General features: G+C 41.4%; 2 protein-coding genes across 3 annotated transcripts in view; one reads left to right on the top strand and one right to left on the bottom strand.

The window, feature by feature from the left end:
• Positions 1-5,554, bottom strand: part of LOC147990265 (uncharacterized) — a 36,027-nt gene extending 30,473 nt beyond the window's left edge. Inside the window, exon 1 of the mRNA XM_087537776.1 lies at positions 5,442-5,554. Coding sequence (XP_087393902.1) covers positions 5,442-5,554 — 113 coding nt within the window. The remainder of the gene's footprint in view (positions 1-5,441) is intronic.
• Positions 5,249-14,068, top strand: LOC125550059 (kinesin-like protein KIN-13A). 2 transcript variants are annotated; one of them, XR_007301529.2, is made up of 13 exons: positions 5,249-5,720; positions 7,486-7,719; positions 7,867-8,040; positions 8,123-8,227; positions 8,962-9,039; positions 9,993-10,074; positions 10,445-10,607; positions 10,983-11,318; positions 11,421-11,639; positions 11,746-12,358; positions 12,439-12,504; positions 13,351-13,686; positions 13,797-14,068. XR_007301529.2 is itself a non-coding variant. In XM_048713000.2 (12 exons), the coding sequence occupies exons 1-12, from the start codon at positions 5,553-5,555 to the stop codon at positions 13,531-13,533; spliced, it is 2,421 nt and encodes an 806-aa protein (XP_048568957.1). In that variant the 5' UTR covers positions 5,249-5,552; the 3' UTR covers positions 13,534-14,068. The 2 variants fall into 2 exon arrangements, 1 of the variants encoding a protein (XP_048568957.1); XM_048713000.2 differs by having other exon boundaries at positions 13,351-14,068.
• The last annotated feature ends 7,996 nt before the right edge of the window (positions 14,069-22,064 follow it).

The following is a 22,064-nucleotide window of genomic DNA, read 5'->3' as shown; positions in this document are numbered from 1 at the left end:
ATTGCTTGGCTTGTCATCGGGGTTGTGCATGATTTACATTTTTTGTATGGTGAAGATGGAGCATAGCCAGACTATATGATTTTGTAGGGATAACTTTCTTTGGCCATGTTATTTTGAGAAGACATAATTGCTTAGTTAGTATGCTTGAAGTATTACTATTTTTATGTCAATATTAAACTTTTATCTTGAATCTTTCGGATCTGAACATTCATGCCACAATAAAGAAAAATTACATTTAGAAATATGTTAGAAAGCATTCCACATCAAAAAATCTTTTTTTATCATTTATCTACTCGAGGACGAGCAGGAATGAAGCTTCGGGATGCTTGATACGTCTCCAACGTATCTATAATTTTTGATTGCTCCATGCTATTATATTATCTATTTTGGATGTTAATGGGCTTTATTTTACACTTTTATATCATTTTTGGGACTAACCGAAGGCCCAACCCAAATTGATGTTTTTTTGCCTATTTTAGAGTTACACCTAAAAGGATTATCAAACGGAGTCCAAACGGAATGAAACCTTCGGGAACATGATTTTCTCAACTAACGTAATCCAGGAGACTTGGAGTGGGCGTCAACAAACAATCGAGGAGGCCACGAGGCAGGGGGGCGCGCCCTCTACGCTTGTGGGCCCCTCGTTGCTCCACCGACGTATATATATATATATATATATATATATATATATATATATATATATATATATATATATATATATCCACGTACCCCCCAGACATCCAGGAGCACCACGAAAACCTAATTCCACCGCCGCAACCTTCTGTACCCGAGAGATCCCATCTTGGGGCCTTTTCCGGAGCTCCGCCGGAGGGGGCATTGATCATGAAGGGCCTCTACATCAACTCCATGTCCTCTCCGGTGATGTGTGAGTAGTTTACTTTAGACCTTCGGGTCCATAGCTATTAGCTAGATGGCTTCTTCTCTCTCTTGGATCCCAATACAAAGTTCTCCTCGATCTTCTTGGAGATCTATTCGATGTAATCTTTTTTGTGGTGTGTTTGTAGAGATCCCATGAATTGTGGGTTTATGATCAAGTTTATCTATGAACAATATTTGAATCTTCTCTGAATCCTTTTATGTATGATTGGTTTATCTTTGCAAGTCTCTTTGAATTATCAGTTTGGTTTGGCCTACTAGATTGATCTTTCTTGCAATGGGAGAAGTGCTTAGCTTTGGGTTCAATCTTGCGGTGCTCGATCCCAGTGACAGAAAGGGAAATGACATGTATTGTATTATTGCCATCAAGGATAAAAAGATGGGGTTTATATCATATTGCATGAGTTTATCCCTCTACATCATGTCATCTTACTTAAAGCATTACTCTGTTCTTATGAACTTAATACTCTAGATGCATGCTGGATAGCGGTCGATGTGTGGAGTAATAGTAGTAGATGCAGAATCGTTTCGGTCTACTTGTCGCGGACGTGATGCCTATATACATGATCATACCTAGATATTCTCATAACTACGCTCAATTCTATCAATTGCTCGACAGTAATTCGTTTACCCACCGTAATACTTATGCTCTTGAGAGAAGCCACTAGTGAAACCTATGGCCCTCGGGTCTATCTTCCATCATATTAATCTTCCAACACTTAGCTATTTTTATTGCCATTTATTTTACTTTGCATATTTATTTCTCTTTATCATAAAAATAGCAAAAATATTATCTTATCATATCTATCATATCTCACTCTCGTAAGTGACCGTGAAGGGATTGACAACCCCTTTTATCATGTTGGTTGCGAGGTTCTTATTTGTTTGTGTAGGTGCGTGGGACTCGAGCGTGATCTCCTACTGGATTGATACCTTGGTTCTTAAAAACCGAGGGAAATACTTACACTACTTTACTGCATCACCCTTTCCTCTTCAAGGAAAAACCAACACAGTGCTCAAGAGGTAGCAATGTGCATTACCGAGAGGGCCCAGAGATACCTCTCTGATACTCGGAGTGACAAATCCTAATCTCGATCTATGCCAACCCAACAAACACCTTCGGAGATACCTCTAGAGCATCTTTATAATCACCCAGTTAGGTTGTGACGTTTGATAGCACACAAGGTATTCCGCCGTTATCCGGGAGTTGCATAATCTCATAGTCAAAAGGAATATGTATAAGTCATGAAGAAAGCAATAGCAATAAAACTTAACGATCATTATGCTAAGCTAACAGATGGGTCTTGTCCATCACATCATTCTCCTAATGATGTGATCCCATTAATCAAATGACAACACATGTCTATGGTTAGGAAACTTAGAGGCTTACTAGGGACACGATGTTTTGTCTATGTATCCACACATGTATCAAGTTTCCGGTTAATACAATTCTAGCATGAATAATAAACATTTATCATGATATAAGGAAATATAAATAACATCTTTGTTATTGTCTCTAGGGCATATTTCCTTCATACATGCATCCCATTATTATTTGCCCACCAAATCCATGGGAGACAACACATATAGGGAACTAATGAAAGCATACACGACCAACATTTTGTGCCGTCTTCTCCCCTTCCCGTTCCAATCTCATGCATATCTCTTCCCCTTTATTGCATCTTCTCTTGTCCTTCGTATATCCATAGGGTGAATCCTTACCCATCCCGGTCCTCACAACGAAATATTGGCTCTCCTTGCCCATCATGCACAAGCCATCACCTCGCATGGCTCCACCGCCACCGTCTCATGCCCGGTAACATTGATGGAGCGGTGAGTTAGAAGGTTTAACCTCCCTAATTTGGTTTATCTATATTTTCGTTGTGAATATCGAGGATTTGTAAGATTGACTGCAACTCTCTCTCTTCCTGCTTTTAATCAAACGTGGCATACATGTCCTTTATTTTCCAAGTTTCTAACAAATAATTGTGTACATTGATGTATGAATGAGTGACTAAGAAACATGCATGGATTTGATGCATGCAAACTTTCTTGCCCTAACATGCACAAAGTGTGTTGCCATTCATCTATGGTTAAAAAATAAGGTAACTTCCTGCTCTCACACACAACACGGATCTACTCAGGTGATAGTACTTTCCTGTTGCAATTTTACTAGCTAATAGCTTCATACTAATAGTTTGTCTAGACCTACATGACATGTACCCATGTTACATTACTCATTGTATGAGTGGGTTCTGGAGTTATGCCGGAACAAGACCAGACTAATCTTATTATTGGAAACTATGTTCCGCGCCTTAGGGGATTGCTAATCCAATACTTATTGATTTTGTTGTATGCAACTACATATGGCGTAAAGGCTGAAGCGGTGTACTGTTTTTATACTCATATTGTCCTATATTTTTTACAATGCATAACATAACAATTTTCTTATTCTAATGTATCGGGTGCATACTTCCGTGGATTATCAAGGGGCATGTTTTTATTTTTCCTGGTTGACTTGCAACTAGAGGGTGATAAATCTACACTCACCCTTTATGTATCCTCAATTGCCATACTATATGTTGTTGTTGTTGTTGTTGTTGTTGTTGCTGCTGCTGCTGTTGTTGTTGTTGTTTGGCTAAATTTTCTACATTGGAGCCTCTTAAGTCATTTATGCACTTAAAAGATGTGTAATCCTGATGATATATGTTTGCTATCTTTCTTTGGAACTGTAATTTTGCATATTCCACATACGCCGTTGATACTTGTGCTTAGATAGTTTCTACTTGCTACAATTGGAAACTATATTGTTTTATGTAATCAACCTGAGGCAAGTAGAAAACAGCTCAACACGAATTTTGAGGTCCTAATGTTAATATTGAGATCCTCGTTTCCCCCCTATACCCTCCTCTTATGTAGATTGCATTTGCTTATGATTTTCGTATGCATCATAGCTACTTTATAAATTTTCCACCGCAACGCGTGGGGTATCTTCTACTCCACCAATTCACAAAAATAAGATGTTTTGAATATTTCAATATGAACTATATACAGACTGAAATGGATGAACAAGCACATAAAAATGTGTCTACATACATCCGATTCAGACAAAAGTTAGAACACATTATATTTGTAAACAGTGGGAGTAGTATATAACTAAGTACGTGATTCCACTAACATATTTATCTCACACATGCAACCATGTCATCTCAACATGCAACCATGCATGGGAAAAGGCCCACGACAACACGCAATTATGCATGAAAAAATGCTCAAATGTTTTAATTGTGCTATGGCACTTATATTCAATAATCATACAATAATAATATGTATTTTAGCCCTAGTTTGTACATTATTAATCTAATAAATATTCATGCCCATGTAACAAAATTTTATCGAATTATATTGCAAACATTTTTACAGCAACATGCGAGACATCATCTAGTTACTGAAGAACATGATGCAGTCTTTGCACTCGCTCCTTTACGATGGCAGTTCGTCTGACGGTGCGGTCAACGATGTTTTTCTTATTTGGCTAATAACATGGAGTTAAAAGACTTTGAGAACTACAATGTTTTTCTTATTTCTTATTTGAGTCTGTATTCCTTGACATTTGTCAGGTATAATGAAATGCAAGTGATGTTTCCTCTAAAAAATATCTCATGCAATGTTATAAAACCTTAGTTAGTGCCGAGACAACGATGGTACTCCATAGCATTTTTTCATACTATGCATCATCGTTCAAAGGTACTTCGTAGCATTATTTGTATACTATGTAGCATTATTTTCGAAGGTAGCCTCAGACCGAAATGTTGCTTATCTTTTACTCTCAGTAGATTTAGTGATAAGCGGGACAATATACATTTTGGTTTATGAAAGTAACATTCTACCTATTTAACCATACAACTTTGTTTATTAACTTTTGAAAATGTGCCTTTTGCTATCTTTACAACCGCATTTTCGCATAATAAGTCGTTAACAGGGTTTGCAATTTTGTGCCTTATAGAGTTGTTCAGGTCGCGAGTCCCAATCACTACAAGATGCTAGGTGTTACCACCACAATCAACGTTGCTATCATGCTAATCACCAACCGCCAATGGCACTCTTGTATATTAACATAAGACATAGCCGGCCATCCTCTTTCCAAGATGCACATATCAATATCATGCACACATTTATACATCATAGCTTTGTTTTTTTTCTTCAAATTCCTTGACCAAGCAAAGAAAACTAAGTTTATTTCATTTGCTTGCCAAATGGAAAAAATCTCCTCTTTTTAAACTGCACAAAGCTCCATTTCCCAGCCCCTCTTCCCTCTCCTTTTTAACCCCATCGGCTCCTCGAAAAAAAAGAAGGGAGAGAAAAGGAAATAAAAAAGCGAAGGAGGGCTGCCAGGTAGCCAGCCAGCTTCCCCTCTCCTCTCTTCCCCCAATTCGCCCTCAAATCCGCCGCCCCGCATTTCCCGACCCCCCCGCAGATCTGGGACCCTACCCCGCCGGATCGCCGCGCCGCCGCGGGACTCGCGCGATCCGATCCCGCCGCACCCAGTCGCCAAGTTGGCGCCGCAGCGGAGGTCGCAGCGCCTCGCCGGCGGCGGCGCGGGGTCCGCCGCCGCCGCCGCGGGTGCTGGAGGGGCGTCCGCGCAGGCCGCCGACATGGGGGACTCGAGCGACGCCGTCATGGCGCGGTGGCTGCAGTCCGCGGGGCTGCAGCACCTCGCGGCCTCGTCGGCGGGCCCCGCCGGGGACCAGCGTGGCGCCGGCGTGGGGGGCCTTGGAGGCGCCGCCGGAGGAGCGGGCATGCTGCCTAGTCTGCTCATGCAGGTGGGGTTTCTCGGTCGAAATGTTTGATCTAACCTAGTTCTTCGGTTGCCGGATTGGGAAGACGCCGTCTGGTGCGTTCCAGTGTTGTACCGTGTCTTTCCGATTGCTTGTAGAAATTGATCGACCGAACCTTGTGATTCAGGGGTTGCGCTGAATAGATTGGATTGACTTGGTTTCTGGTAGAATTTATTGGCTACTGGCTTGTGATATCTTAAACTGCATTATCCGATCAGTGCAGTAAGAGTATACCCGCGAAAGGCCATGGTTCGCAAGATCGATACGCAGGGAATGGTGCTCATCAAGTTCCATCTGTTTGATGAAGGGCCATCATGTAGCTGGGGAGGGAGTGTGGATTGATTCAGGGGCAAACTGGCGTGAACCCAATAAAAAAGGGAGCTAGCATCTCTTACTAATTACTCCCTCCGTTCCTAAATATAAGTCTTTTTAGACATTTCAAATGGACTACAACATACAGATGTATGTAGACATATTTTAGAGTGTAGATTAACTCATTTTCTCCGTGTGTAGTCACTTGTTGCAATCTCTAGAAAGACTTATATTTAGGAACGGAGGGAGTATTATACTGATAGGTGCATCAGCTTACTTCATTTCCAATATTCTATGGATTTGTAGTGCTTGAAGTTTTCACAAATTTGATGTAGAGGTGTGCATAGTTGAAATGGGCTATTATTTTTTTGTTCTGGATGATGGTCACATGTCATAAACTGGCATACATCTCTTACCTAGTGCCTTTGAAGTTCATGCTCATATGGGTAGAATAATCTGAAAAAAGTTGTTCATACACAATTGTTGAATTGTTGTCTGATGTTGGTTGGATGAGGAACTGCACTTTTTTTCTTCTCGAATTCAGATTGTAGATGCCATCTTTTGCACTGACCTAACTGGATGACGTCCTTCTTGGACTTCCATTTGACCCGTGTGGTAGTTTAGGTTCCTAGGGAGCTAAGCTAAACATGAAGGATATATGTTTCATTTTTATGCAGATGGATGCCAAATTTAAATTAGGAAGTTAACTTTGAGCCTGATCAGTTTTCTTTAAATTCCCTGACCTTGGCATCAATTAATAGTTATTAGTCATGTGCGATGAAATCTTCTTTTTTCAACTACAACAGTTTGGTTCAAGTTTTGCATGCCACGAGGGACTTTACTAATTATAGTTTTCCTATAGTTTTACAGATAGTGAAATGGGTATTATTTTTTTTGTTCTTGATGATGGTCACATGTCATAAGCTGGCATACATCTCTTACCTGGTGCCTTTGAATTTCATGCTCCTATAGATAGAATAATCTGAGAAAAGTTGTTCATACACAATTCTTGAATTGTTGTCTGAGGAACTGCAGTTTTTTTTGTCTCGAATTTAGATTGTAGATGTCATCTTTTGCACTGACCTAACTGGATTACGTCCTTCTTGGACTTCCATTTGACCCATGCGGTAGTTTAGGTTCCTAGGGAGCTAAGCTAAACATGAAGGACATATGTTTCGTTTTTATGCAGATGGATGCCAAATTTGAATTAGGAAGTTAACTTTGAGCCTGATCAATTTTCTTTAAATGCCCTGACCCTGGCATCAATCGTTGTTAGTCATGCACGTTGAAATCTCCTTTTTTCAACTACAACAGTTTGCTTCAAATATTGCATGACACGAGGACTTTACTAATTATAGTTTTCCTATTGATAGCCTTCACCAATGCAAAATGCTGTCAACATGTGCGATTGCCAACCTTACATTTTGTTATTTGGCAGGGCTATGGACCACAGTCAGTTGAAGAGAAACAAAGGCTATATATGCTGTTGAGAAACTTGAATTTTAACGGAGAATCTTTGCCTGCATCAGTCTCTGAGCCCTATACACCAACTGCTCAGAAATTTGGCAGTGGGACTTCCGCAGAGGGTCTGTATTCACCTGAACTTAGAGGTGAACTCGGAGCTGGTCTTCTGGATCTCCATGCTATGGATGACACTGGACTTCTTTCTGAGGTATGTCTCGAAGTCTTGTCTGCAAAGTGCCCGTTTGCTATCTTAGTTAACATCTGTGAGTTAATGGCAGTACGTACTTTATGTTGATTCATGTGGTTTGGAAATATCTTCATGCAGTCCATTTCAGCTTATTGTGTTTCCTTACAGGATGTAGATTCAGAACCATTTGAGCCTTCACCCTTTATGCCAAAGGAAATTGATGATGATGAGGATGATATGATAACAGGAAGCCAGCTAGGTCCAGCTGATAACTATAATGCAGTGACGAGTGAAAAGGAGATCAATACTAGAGAAAATAATGTAGCGAAGATCAAAGTTGTGGTATGATAATCTCTTTAGGTTGTTGTTTGTGACTTGTCAACACTAAACAGATATACCTGACTTTGTTTAACAATATATTCAGGTAAGAAAGAGGCCCCTGAACAGAAAAGAGTTATCTCGAAAGGAAGATGATGCTGTAGCTGTGCATGATTCATCTTCTTTGACAGTTTATGAACCTAAGCTGAAGGTACGCACTGTTTGTCTTCAGGAAGTTTTATTATGCCTGCATTATTATTACTTCTATTTTTATTTAACCTTTAATAGTTTACTCCATAAAAATCAATTTATTTTACTTTTTGAATGTCTGTAACGCATTAGAGGGCTGGCATATGAACACAAGAGGGATTAGCATGCTCATGTAAATTTCAATATCCTAGTCACTTGCTGGCGATCCTATTTCACCTTTTTATTTGAATCTGAAAGTGCCAACTGATATAACCCTTCTTCATAACCACTACAGCATAGCTACCAGATAGTTGTGTTGCTTCCCAATGATGCTAGCATGCATTTGTGATAACATTACCTGTTTCTTTTTTGTGATGGGCAGGTAAAGTTAAGTTTGTTTCAGTTATGTCACAAGTTCTACTGTAATAGTGAATTAACTCGCATGTTGGATGTACTCTACTGCTTCAAAGTGGCAGATTCTTCAGAAAAATGGAATTGAATCCACATTCCAGATTCAGGGTGCTTAAAAATGGTTATTCAGAAAATAATTGTAATAAAATATCACAATTAACTGAAATCCTATTAGTTCCTGTTTATCTGCTGTGTTTATATTTGTTTCTGCAAAGTAGTGTTTAGTTCCTTGTTGGGATGGCCATAAATTAACATGACTATAAACTTCCAAGAATTGAAGTGCTCCTGGTAATTGTTTTAATGGTCTTCCTTTTATGTACATTAACATCTTATTTCTACTGGAAGGTCGACTTGACAGCTTATGTGGAGCAGCATGAATTTTGTTTTGACGCTGTCCTGGATGAGGATGTTTCTAATGACGAGGTATTATTTTTTCTCTTGTTTGAGTGCCATTTCATAATATAATTATTCTCAAAAAATATTCTTTCTATGGCATTAAAAACTGCATATTCTATACATCAAATTCAGTTTTTGCTTCTATTGTTTTGAACTTGGGGCAGAACTGGTAATTGGTGACAAGTTAGCTTGACACATGGGGGTTTCTTGAGCACATGATGATTTGGCAGTTGTTGAAGAAAAACAGACGGAGTTTGAAAATTCGCGTGGGGCAGCTGCCGAGGCTGCCCCACCCCCAGTACACCCCTGAACTTGGGTATATGAGGAAAGTGCTGCGAGCCTATCAGCCCGCGAGTACGAATTACCCTGTCATTTATAACTAAGACATTGGATTATTTTTTTGCCAAGAGAATGTAAGATTTGGCCAAAGCAGCCTTGACTGCTCTATCCCCATATTCGATTGCTGAAGTAGCAACATGGCTGTTGACACAAGTTTATTAGCCTATATGCCCATATGGCCATACCTCTCTTTGCTCAGTTGCTCTTCATTGTGTCAGCTTGATTCCCACATATTGTTCTCCAACTCTGCTCAAATCACTTGCTCACCAACCAATGTGTCTTGACTGTACAACATTCTGTTACTGCTCATCACCATTATTTGTGTGCCTTGGCCCGCCACACCAGTGCTTGCATGCCCACTTGTTTGGCAGCTGCAGCTCTGCTTGAATTATTTTGAGCAAATTTGTTCAGAGCATGGTTGATCACTGTGTTACTCGGCTACTCTGCAGTTATGCATCTTCATCATCCGTCCAACTTCGGAATGGCAATTAGCTGGTGCTAAATTTGGGACTACCAATTTCCAGTTTACATAGTTGTACCATCATTTTTCTACACAATGCTATTCTTTTTCTCCATCATAGTCAATGTGGTGTACACTACATTTTCAGTAAATTGATTTACCTTTTGAATTCTCTGGACAGGTGTATCGTGAGACAGTGGAACCCATTATACCAATAATATTCCAGAGAACAAAAGCGACATGTTTTGCTTATGGACAAACAGGTTGGGCAATAGTGTTTTTTGACGAAAGCTATACATACATATTGTATTTCTTTAAGCACAAAGAGTCATGGTTTCTGTGATTTCAATAGTGTCTAAAGTATTGTTTCTCTTCCAAACGCTATTTTTTTGGTCAATTTTCAGTAGGCTCATGCAAAAGAGCACAATTCTTTTGCAAATAATTGTAGTATTGAGAACTGGGGATCCCAAACTTCTGAAATAGCTCACTGTCTACTATTTTCCCTTTGGTTGACTTCTGTACAGTAGCTCTGATGTGATTAACTGAAAGGAAACTAAACACTTTTCTTTAGCCGTCTAGATTGTGTACTAGCTCCCCTTGTGATGTTCCTAATCAATTCCGGTTCATGAGCAGGTAGTGGGAAGACATACACAATGCAACCTTTGCCTCTGAGAGCTGCTCAAGACATGATTCGTCTTTTGCATCAACCTGTCTACCGGAATCAAAATTTTAAGCTGTGGCTCAGCTACTTCGAGATATATGGTGGGAAACTCTATGATCTTCTATCAGACAGAAGGTTGGTTGTTGTGCACTTGCCTATTACCTTTTTCTTTCCTGGGGCTGGTAATGGATGCATGCACATACTAACATTAAGCATTTCATTGATAAATCCATATTTAGGAATGCTTAGTCAAAATGTTGGGTAGTCTTTTTTTTAAGTTGCATTTGTTGTGTTCTATATTTGCTTGCTACTTCTGAAATAATGGCAAGTTCCTTTCGGTTTAAAAATTGAATCTCAGAGCCACATTTCTGTTTGAAGTTTGGAACATTTATCATATGAGATTTACTGCTGCTCTGTGGACATCTACCCTGGACTTGGATTTTGTGATCGGGACAATACTTTTGAAGGATTTAGTTAAACTGAAAATTCTCACCATTTTTTCTTTTGTAGACACTTACTGATGAGGGAGGATGGCAAGAAACAAGTTTGCATAGTCGGTCTGCAGGAATTTGAGGTTTCTGATGTCCAGGTTGTCAGGGAATATATTGAGAGGGGAAATGCAGCAAGGAGCACAGGGTCTACAGGGGCCAATGAAGAGTCATCGAGGTCACATGCCATTCTGCAACTGGCTGTGAAGAAGCATATTATAGTAACTGAAACTAGGAGACAAAGGGACAGGGATGCCAATGAAGCTAAAAACACAAAGGCAGTGGGAAAAATATCTTTTATTGATCTTGCTGGAAGCGAACGTGGCGCTGATACAACAGATAATGATAGGCAGACAAGGTGTTATTTTTGCCCCCAGATTCATTTGCCTATTATATTTCCAAACATTAACCTGGTACAGTTACATAATTTATTGACATGTATCTGTTATTATCATATCAGAATTGAAGGTGCAGAGATAAACAAGAGCCTCCTTGCTCTGAAGGAATGCATCCGGGCCCTTGACAATGATCAGATACACATTCCTTTCAGAGGAAGCAAGCTCACAGAGGTTCTCCGTGACTCATTTGTTGGCAACTCTAGGACGGTGATGATTTCTTGCATTTCTCCCAATGCAGGTTCATGTGAACACACGTTAAATACGTTGAGATATGCCGATAGGTAATAGCATGAAACATACTTCGTAAAGTCCAATTCACATGTGGTAAATCATCATTTTAGACTGCTTCTGGCTATTAATTCAGTAAATTTGCTGATCAATTGACAGGGTTAAAAGTCTTTCAAAGGGTGGCAACACAAGAAAGGAGCAGTCTACTGCACCAACTATTCCTTCCATGAGGGAGTCTTCATCTGCTCCATCCTATCCTTTATCTGTTGAGGCTGAAGAAGTACCCAACCAGATCCAGGAGAAGAGACCTGTCGATATATCTAGGAGAGGCGCTGAAAATTTTACCTCCAACTCTTCGATGGAGCCTGACAGGAATAACTTTAGTATGATCCCAAGTTATTCTAATAGAGGAAAAGAGGAAAACGGTGCATCTGGTTTGAATGATAGGGAGAGGGTTGATTTCAGTTCTGGCCGAACTGTTTACAACAGTAAAGCACAGTTAATTCAGAATTCAGCAAATGCACAAGAGGATGAAAAGGTTACGAGAGTCTCACCTCCCAGGAGGAAGGTCATAAGGGAAGACAAGTCTGAAAAGCAGAACTACATGAAAAAGGATAGTGGAATCGAGGCAAGTCGGCCTGGATATAAGGTGCAGCAGGTAAGGCAGTTGCAACAGCAGCAACGACCAACATCTGCTTCAGCTTCTCAGGTTTCAAGGCAATCTGAAAAAGAAAGTTCATGTGATGATGTGGAGATAGATGCCATTCTCGAGGTAAACAATATTTTGCTGGTATTTCTGTCTTATTTATCCTGAATGGAACTTGTGGTGTAAATCTTTATTTTGTATATTAGGAAGAGGAGGCCCTCATTGCAGCTCACAGGAAGGAAATCGAGAATACAATGGAGATCGTGCGCGAAGTAAGTTCCAGTTCATGTGCTGAGTAATTTTCTGTTATTGTTTAATTCATGCTCTTTAGATCCTTGCTAAATTATTTTGTCCATGGTACTGAGGTTCCTACCATCTTATGATGTAAGGATACATACATTAATGTACTCCTATGATAAAGATGGTGCCATATCTAGCACTCACAATTCCAATCATTCTAGAGAGAACTAGTTTTATTAGCTCTAATCTTAGCCCCTCATCGGAAAAGAAAACAAACTTGTGTAATCCTGTAGGGGCTTAAAAAATTATTAAACCTTACAGTCTTAGTGGCATACCTTGTAATCAGTACTCACCTGCTTACGATCACCATGGTTTGATCGGAACTTCTGAAGTTGAAAGTAGGTTGTCTTCTTGATCCTCCGACAGTTGTTTAATGTTTGAGAACTTCTGTTATCTTTAATCATGCTCGGACAGTATTAAGTGCGTTAGCATGCTGATAGTAGCCGTTCTGTCTGCAAATAACCGTTTCAAGACTTGTGCCAGTACTCTCTTTGTGTACATGAAACTTACCCATTTCATTCAGTTCAGTGTTGGTGTTCCCTTCTTACACCATTAGTCATTTAGGATATCAGGTATTCAGATTACTTGGATACTCTTAAAGCATAAATCAAATGTTGTGCTCATACATGGAAAAACATTTCTAACCTTTGTATATCAATAATCCTAGACTTGCACACCTAATCATATGGGATCAGCCTACGGGGAGTGTGTGCCCTTTGCTAATTTGCCCCCCCTCCCCTTGAATATTGGTAGTTTACAATACCATTAAATTATGCCATGCTGCTATAAACTAAGTGCACATTATTTTTTTTTCTCAGGAGATGAACCTTCTGGCAGAAGTTGACCAACCAGGCAGCCTTATTGACGACTATGTGACACAATTGAGCTTTCTTTTGTCACGCAAGGCTGCAGGCTTGGTCAGCCTCCAAGCACGCCTTTCAAGGTTTCAACAGCGCCTCAAAGAGCAGGAGATCCTTAGCCGGAAGAAATCATCCAGATAGCTGGTCATCGCTCATTGACTCCGGCCTTTTGCCTGCTCAGTAAATTTACAGGAGCTTGACCGCATTTCTTGAGATGTTTCTCTTCTGTGGTCTCCTGTAATGTTGGACCTGAGCAAGGAGCTAAAAGAAGACACCGCATTGGCTCAGGACTGGGTGAGTTGACTGGTTGATGCCATTTCGTACTCGGTTGTCAGGTTTGATCACCAGTTTGCGAGTAGTCCTTCTCACAGTTTGGCTGCACGGGCTTGTTTTTTTTCCGGCAGATGCATGGCTTGCCCTCAATGCCGTTTTCCTTTGTATGAGGAGACGTCCGACGTAACTGTTTGCAGATATGGATGGGTTGATTTTTGGCAGCGGCTCCTGTACTATTGTGGACACAGATACATTATTGTTGTATTCTTTACTGATATTGTTTTTGTCGACAAATGAAAATGTGTGTTTGTGTGTGTGTGGCAAAGGACTTGAAAGTTTTCCCCCCATTGTGCCCAGTGAAAATTTCAGACAGGTATGATTATGAATGGTTTGTGACTAGTGATCTGCGAAGTGTGCACAACTGAATTTCAGTTGTCATTTGTGTTCTTGTGAGAGTTAGTGCATCACAAAATATTGCTCTTGTATCTGGCTTTCTACATTAGATCTGCAAGCCTCTCATCTCATTTCCTATGACTTTTATATTCCTATGATTTTCCTACCTTATGAACCAAAGGAGGCCTAGAATACTAGAGGCCCCCTTTTTGAAAATGTCATATTCCTATGATTTCCCTATCCTATGAACCAAAGGAGGCCTAGAATGCTAGAGGCCCTTTACTGAAAATGAGGTTAAGCAATGCCATCTTTGACTCGTATGTTGATGGAGCCCTTGGCCCTGATGGGATTCCCTTCATATTCTATTAACACTTCTGGGAGCTGATTTAAAAAGGTACTCATGGACATGGTGAATGATTCTATGAACACTTCTGGGAGCTGATTTAAAAAGATACTCATGGACATGGTGAATGATTTCCATGTAGGGACCTTAAGGGCATCTCCAGCGATGACCCGCAAATTTTCTCAACACAGCCGCGGGAGGCCATCATCGAACGCTGCCCTCATACTCCCTTTGTCTGGAAATACTTGTCGGGCCCTCATACTCCCTTTGTCTGGAAATACTTGTCGGAGGAATGAATGTACTAGATGTATTTTTGTTATGGGTATATCCATTTTTATCCATTTTTGTGACAAGTAATTTTGGACGGAGGGAGTACATTTCAAACACTTTATGAATCAACCGGATAAAGTTCATGCAAACCGGCCGATATTCATCAAAGTTTGGATAAAATATAGCACTAATCATCCATGCGTAGTAGGTAAATTAAGTCTAGTACAACAATGTCTCAAATTCGACTAGATTAACCGCATGTCCAACAAGTTTTTCATCAACAGATCATGGCCTGCCACACATACTTTCCTTTCAGTTTCATCCAACAGTGTGTACTTAAATGGCCGTCCCTCTGTCCTGTGGTACATCACGACAGCGCGTGCGGGCTACATAATGTGTAGACCAACATTGAGTGAACGAATTAATCAACAAGTTCAACAAGAGAAAGAAAAACTTACGATCTCGTCCTCTGCCGCGTGCAAAGGCCACCTTGCCTCCAGCTGACGAACCACATTACAAAACTTGGTGACGCTAGTCTGGGTGCAATGTGTGCGAGAGAGGCCTAAAGATAATGTGCGTGCGGGAGACACGACGTAGGCACATATATGTGCGTATAGAGGGCTAGTAGAGACCGTGCGTGTGTGTATATGTGCATGTGAGAGAAATAGTGTTTTTCAACTGAGATTAGTGAAAAGAGTGGTGCATAGTAGTCAAAAAGAGAGGGAGATATATAGAGAGTGTGTGCATGAGACACCCCGACACCCCGGGAGAGATTGTGAGCATGTGTGAAAGAGAAATGCCGATGTATATAAAGTGTGTGCACTTATGCATTAGATAGAGAGATATATAGCGTGTGTGTGAGAACGGGCCGAGGCATAGTGTATCTACGTGTAAAAGGCGGTTCTATGCATTAAATTAAAATATAAATGACATTATTATTTTTGAATGAGATCGTGAATTTTGCAAGTTGCGTATGAACGAAAATCGGTCTATCAGACACCCATGCTCTATTGAATTCTAACATGTGCATGTGTTTATTTCATATCGATCCATAGAGTGAGAGCGGTTTGAAATGCAGACAATGCATTGCTTTTTCAATTCATATATAAACATTAATTAGTGCACTCCATGTTATTAGTGTGAAGCACTTTATACATTTGTCACTTACATGGATACATTTCAAATTGCTAGCTACGAAATAGAATACATGTTGAATTCAACATAAAGGGGGTTTCGAAGATTCGAATTCATAGGATGTGCATTCATCTATTTGAATCCGAGATAATGGCATTTGTAAATCAGATCTAAAAGGGGGCATCAATCTTTGTTGTGCGTTTGAACATGCTATATATTCATACGCATGTCCAACTATTCTTTTGCAACCAAGGAGATTATATTTGGAACCATGCATGAATTGAGGTAAGTTGCATATTTTTTAATATATACTCGTGTACAATGTATATTCAAATGTACCCCCTCCATTCCAAAATAATCGTAGTTTTAGGATTTTCAAGAGTCAAGATTTGTGAAGTTCGACAAATCCTGAAAGTTCAATTTAAGATAACCAAAAATGTTAATGCTTCTGCTCCCAAATATTGAACGAAGCGCCAAATAAGCCTCTGGTCACCCGCACGAGACTAATGTTTGGTGGTAGGAAATTACTGTCCTGACTCTCGCCCGTGTAGCCTATCAGCCTGATGTCCAATGGTCTAAACCGGGGTAGGTTTGTAACTTCACTAAGACGCCAGTCTCAACCGCCTCCGAGAAGCATTCATACGCCGTGGGCGCCTAAACACCCATGCGCTCGGCCGAAATCTATCCCGTCCACCATTTGGGACACCTGAGATTACTGTCCTACCCCCAACCCGCAATATGTCCGAAATTTTAGATGAGGGCAAAGATTGTAACTTTCCCCAAATTTCAAACAAGTGCGTCCCAAACCGAAACAATGTTCCCCCTTAGTTCCCCCTCCCTCCGTTTCCCCATTCATACTCCGTGGGCGCCAAAACGCTCTCTCCACCAGCTGCGAAACTCCAGCCTCCTCCGTCCTCCACCCCATCGCGCCCAATCCACCACCGCCCTCCTCCATCACGCTGGAGCCGGTACCCCGACGTCGTCGTCCAACGCAACCGCAACGCCCTTAAGGAATTAGCAGCTGAAGCCGAGGCAGAGCTGCCTCCACGACGCCGACGCCGATGTGCGCCGTACCAGAACCACTTCGACTATGCCGTCCTGCGCCTCACCGTTGCTGCTCCACTATCGCAACCGTCCACCGCACCGGAGTTGTTCCCGCTACGCCGTCGTTCGCCGCCTCGGATCTGGTTCCCCGCCGCCGACAGATGGCCACCGCACCATACTCAACAACTTGGCCATGGGTTCGTCCAAGGCTCCACCGTCCTCCACAACTTCTCGTTTCCAACGAACCACAAGAAGATCGTTCGAAAAACACAAGGAGGACACATCACTGCCAGCAGAAAGAGGTACTCCTCTTCTCTTACTCGTGCAAATCTTACGTCTCTGCTCACACCGTATTCATCCCATGAAAGAAACTAGTCGAGAGCTTCTTACTGCATCTTCTTCGTGATACTAAATGCACAAGGTTTCCTCCCATTTACTATTTCACCTTGGCTAGAGGTCAGTAGCCCGCCTGGATTTTAATTCAGGGTCAGTTGAATCGCTATTAAAAGAAGCATCACCCGCTTAGGCGCGCAGAGCACCTAGTCCGTCCGTTCGCCGGGGAAGCGGCGCATCGGTGTCTATCATAGGGGTGTGGGGCATAGGAGCTGCTTGCGCCCGATATGGAGGTCGGCGGGGGTTGAAGGGATGGTTGGGGGGCGGTGCCAAGCACGACGGTGCGCTGAGGTCGAGGGGAGGGCGGAGGCAGAGGACTGGGCCGGTGGTCGCTGGCGTTTCGAGGAAGATCGTCAACACTGACTGGCTGGAGGTAGATGAAGGCGATCTGCCCGTTCTTTGTACATCAGGCGTGTTCGGGAACGTAGCATGCAATTTCAAAATTTTCCTACGATCACACAAGATCTATCTAGGAGATGCATAGAAACGAGAGTGTGTCCACGTACCCTTGTAGACCGAAAGCAGAAGCGTTATGTTAACACAGTTGATGTAGTCGAACGTCTTCACGATCCAACCGATCCAAGTACCGAACGTACGCCACCTCCGAGTTCAGCACACATTTAGCTCGATGACGTCCCTCGAACTCTTGATCCAGCAGAGGGTCGAAGGAGAGTTTTGTCAGCACAACGGCGTGGTGACGGTGATGGTGATGTGATCTGCGCAGGGCTTCGCCTAAGCACTACGTGAATATGACCGAAGGAGCAAACTATGGAGAGAGACGCCTTACACGGCTTGGAACAATTGTTGTGTCTCCAAGGGGTTCCCTGCCCACATATATAAATGAGGGAGAGGGAGGAGGCCGGCCACCAGGGGCGTGCCAAGGAGAGGGGGGGGGGTCCTACTAGGACTCCAGTCCTAGTAGGATTTGGCCCCCCTTTTTTTCCTTTCTACTAGATGGGGAAAAGGGGAAGGAGAGGGAGTAGGAGAGGGAGTAGGAGAAGGAAACGGGGGTGGAGCCCCCTTCCCTAGTACAATTCGGCCTCCTCCCTTGTGGGAGGTGCACCAGCCCCTTGTGGGCTGGTTAGCCTCCCTTCTATGGCCCATATGGCCCATATCTTTCTCCGAGGGGTTCCTGTAACCCCTCTGGTACTCCGGTATGTACCTGATACACTCCGGAACCCTTCCCTTGTCCGAGTACTACCTTCCAATATATCAATCTTTACCTCTTGATCATTTCGAGACTCCTCGTCATGTATGTGATCTCATCTGGGACAACGAACAAACTTCAGTCACCAAAACACACAACTCCTAAAATAAATCGTCATCGAACGTTAAGCGTGCGGACCCTACGGGTTCGAGAACTATGTAGACATGACCAAGACACATCTTCGGTCAATAACCAATAGCGGAACCTGGATGCTCATATTGGTTCCTACATATTCTACGAAGATCTTTATCGGTCAAACCGCATAACTACATACGTCATGCCCTTTGTCATTGGTATGTTACTTGCCCGAGATTCGATCATCGGTATCATCATACCTAGTTCAATCTCGTTACCGGCAAGTATCTTTACTCATTCCGTAATGCATCATCCCGCAACTAACTCATTAGTCACATTTCTTGCAAGGCTTATAGCGATGTGCATTACCGAGAGGGCGTAGAGATACCTCTCTGATACACGGAGTGACAAATCCTAATCTTGATCTATGCCAACCCAACATACACCTCCGGAGACACCTGCAGAGCATCTTTATAATCACCCAGTTATGTTGTGACGTTTGATAGCACACAAGGTGTTCCTCCGGTATTCGGGAGTTGCATAATCTCATAGTGAGAGGAATATGTATAAGTCATGAAGAAATCAATAGCAATAAAACTAAACGATCATTATGCTAAGCTAACGGATGTGTCTTGTCCATCACATCATTCTCCTAATGATGTGATCCCGTTCATCAAATGACAACACATGTCTATGGTCAGGAAACTTAACCATCTTTGATTAACGAGCTAGTCAAGTAGAGGCATACTAGGGACACTTTGTTTTGTCTATGTATTCACACATGTACTAAGTATTCGGTTAATACAATTCTAGCATGAATAATAAACATTTATCATGATATAAGGAAATATAAATAACAACTTTATTATTGCCTCTAGGGCATATTTCCTTCGGTCTCCCACTTGCACTAGAGTCAATAATCTAGTTCACATCATCATGTGATTTAACACCAATAGCTCACATCTTTATGTGATAAGTTCACATCTCCATGTGACTAACACCCAAAGGGTTTACTAGAGTCAATAATCTAGTTCACATCGCTATGTGATTAACACCCAAAGAGTACTAAGGTGTGATCATGTTTTGCTTGTGAGAGAAGTTTAGTCAAAGGGTCTGCCACATTCAGAGCCGTATGTATTTTGCAAATTTTCTATGTCTACAATGCTCTGCATGGAGCTACTCGAGCTAATTGCTCCCACTTTCAATATGTATCCAGATTGAGACTTAGAGTCATTCAGATCAGTGTCAAATCTTGCATCGACGTAACCCTATACGACGAACTTTTTGTCACCTCCATAATCGAGAAACATGTCCTTATTTCACTAAGGATAATTGTGACCGATGTCTAGTGATGCACTCCTGGATCACTATTGTACCCTCTTGCCAAACTCATGGTGAGGTACACAATAGGTCTGGTACACAGCATAACATGCTTTATAGAATCTATGATCGAGGCATAGGGAATGACTTTTCATTCTCTTTCTATTTTCTGCCGTTGTCGGGTTTTGAGTCTTTACTCAACTTCACACCTTGCAACACAGGCAAGAACTTCTTCTTTAACTGTTCTATTTTGAACTACTTCAAAAACTTGTCAAGGTATGTACTCATTGAAAAAACTTATCAAGCGTCTTGATCTATATCTATAGATCTTGATGCTCAATATGCAAGCAGCTTCACCAAGGTCTTTCTTTGAAAAACTCCTTTCAAACACTCCTTTATTCTTTCCAGAAAATTCTACATCATTTCTGATCAAAAATATGTCATTCACATGTACTTATCAGAAAGGCTGTACTACTCCCACTCACTTTCTTGTAAATACAGGCTTCACCGCAAGTCTGGATAAAACTATATGCTTTGATCAATTCATCAAAGCATATATTCCAACTCCGAGATGCTTGCACCAGTCCATAGATGGATCGCTGGAGCTTGCACACTTTGTTAGCACCTTTAGGATTGACAAAACCTTCTTGTTGCATCATATACAACTCTTCTTTAAGAAATCCATTAAGGAATGCAGTTTTGACATCCATTTGCCAGATTTCATAAAATGTGGCAATTGCTAACATGATTCGAACGGACTTAAGCATCGCTACGAGTGAGAAAATCTCATCGTAGCCAACACCTTGAACTTGTCGAAAACCTTTTGCGACAATTCGAGTTTTGTAGATAGTAGCACTACTATCAGCGTCCATCTTCCTCTTGAAGATCCATTTATTCTCAATGGCTTGCCAATCTTCGGGCAAGTCAACCAAAGTCCACACTTTGTTATTCATACATGGATCCCATCTCAGATTTCATGGCCTCAAGCCATTTTGTGGAATCTGGGCTCATCATCGCTTCCTCATAGTTCGCAGGTTCGTCATGGTCTAGTAACATGACTTCCAGAATAGGACTACCGTACCACTCTGGTGCGGAACGTACTCTGGTTGACCTACGAGGTTCGGCAGTAACTTGATCTGAAGCTTCATGATCATCATCATTAACTTCCTCACTAATTGGTGTAGGCATCACTGGAACTGATTTCTGTGATGAACTACTCTCCAACTCGAGAGAAGGTACAACTACCTCATCAAGTTCTACTTTCCTCCCACTCACTTCTTTTGAGAGAAACTCCTCTAGAAAGGATCCATTCTTAGCAACAAATGTCTTGCCTTCGGATTTGTGATAGAAGGTGTACCCAACAATTTCTTTTTGGGTATCCTATGAAGATGCACTTCTCCGATTTGGGTTCAAGCTTATAAGGTTGAAGCTTTTTCACATAAGCATCGCAGCCCCAAATTTTAAGAAATGACAGCTTAATTAGGTTTCTTGCTAAACCACAGTTCATACGGTGTCGTCTCAACGGATTTACACGGTGCCCTATTTAACATGAATGTAGTTGTCTCTAATGCATAACCCCAAAACGATAGTGGTAAATTGGTAAGTGACACCATAGATCGCACCATATCTAATAAAGTACGGTTACGACCTTCGAGCACACCATTATGCTGTGGTGTTCCAGGTGGCGTGAGTTGTGAAACTATTCCACATTGTTTTAAATGAAGACCAAAATCGCAACTCAAATATTCGCCTATGCAATCAGATCATAGAAACTTTATTTTCTTGTTACGATGATTCTCTACTTCACTATGAAATTCTTTGAACTTTTTAAAATGTTTCAGACTTGTGTTTCATTAAGTAGATATACCCATATCTGCTTAAATCATCTGTGAAGGTTAGAAAATAATGATACCAACCATGAGCCTCAACACTCATCGGACCGCATACATCGGTATGTATTATTTCCAATAAGTCAGTGGCTCGCTCCATTGTTCCGGAGAACGAAGTCTTAGTCATCTTGCCCATGAGGCATGGTTCGCAAGCATCAAATGATTCATAATCAAGTGATTCCAAAAGTCCATCCGCATGGAGTTTCTTCATGTGCTTTACACCAATATGACCTAAACGGCAGTGCCACAAGTATGTTGCACTATCATTATCAACTTTGCATCTTTTGGCATCAATATTATGAATATGTGTATCACTACGATCGAAATTTAA

This window comes from Triticum urartu, chromosome 1A (genome assembly GCF_056163025.1).
Source record: "Triticum urartu cultivar PI428250 chromosome 1A, HENAU_Tu73, whole genome shotgun sequence".
NCBI classification, from domain to species: domain Eukaryota; kingdom Viridiplantae; phylum Streptophyta; class Magnoliopsida; order Poales; family Poaceae; genus Triticum; species Triticum urartu.
Note: the sequence above shows the minus strand (reverse complement) of the source record. Positions and strands in the feature narration are given on the sequence as shown.

Excerpts from the sequence above, each read along its gene's own strand:
- LOC125550059 (XM_048713000.2), top strand. The coding sequence starts at position 5,553 with ATGGGGGACTCGAGCGACGCCGTCATGGCGCGGTGGCTGCAGTCCGCG. Across the intron at positions 12,359-12,438 it reads AGATAGATGCCATTCTCGAG|GAAGAGGAGGCCCTCATTGC; the intron begins GTAAACAATATT and ends TTTGTATATTAG. Across the intron at positions 12,505-13,350 it reads CAATGGAGATCGTGCGCGAA|GAGATGAACCTTCTGGCAGA; the intron begins GTAAGTTCCAGT and ends TTTTTTTCTCAG.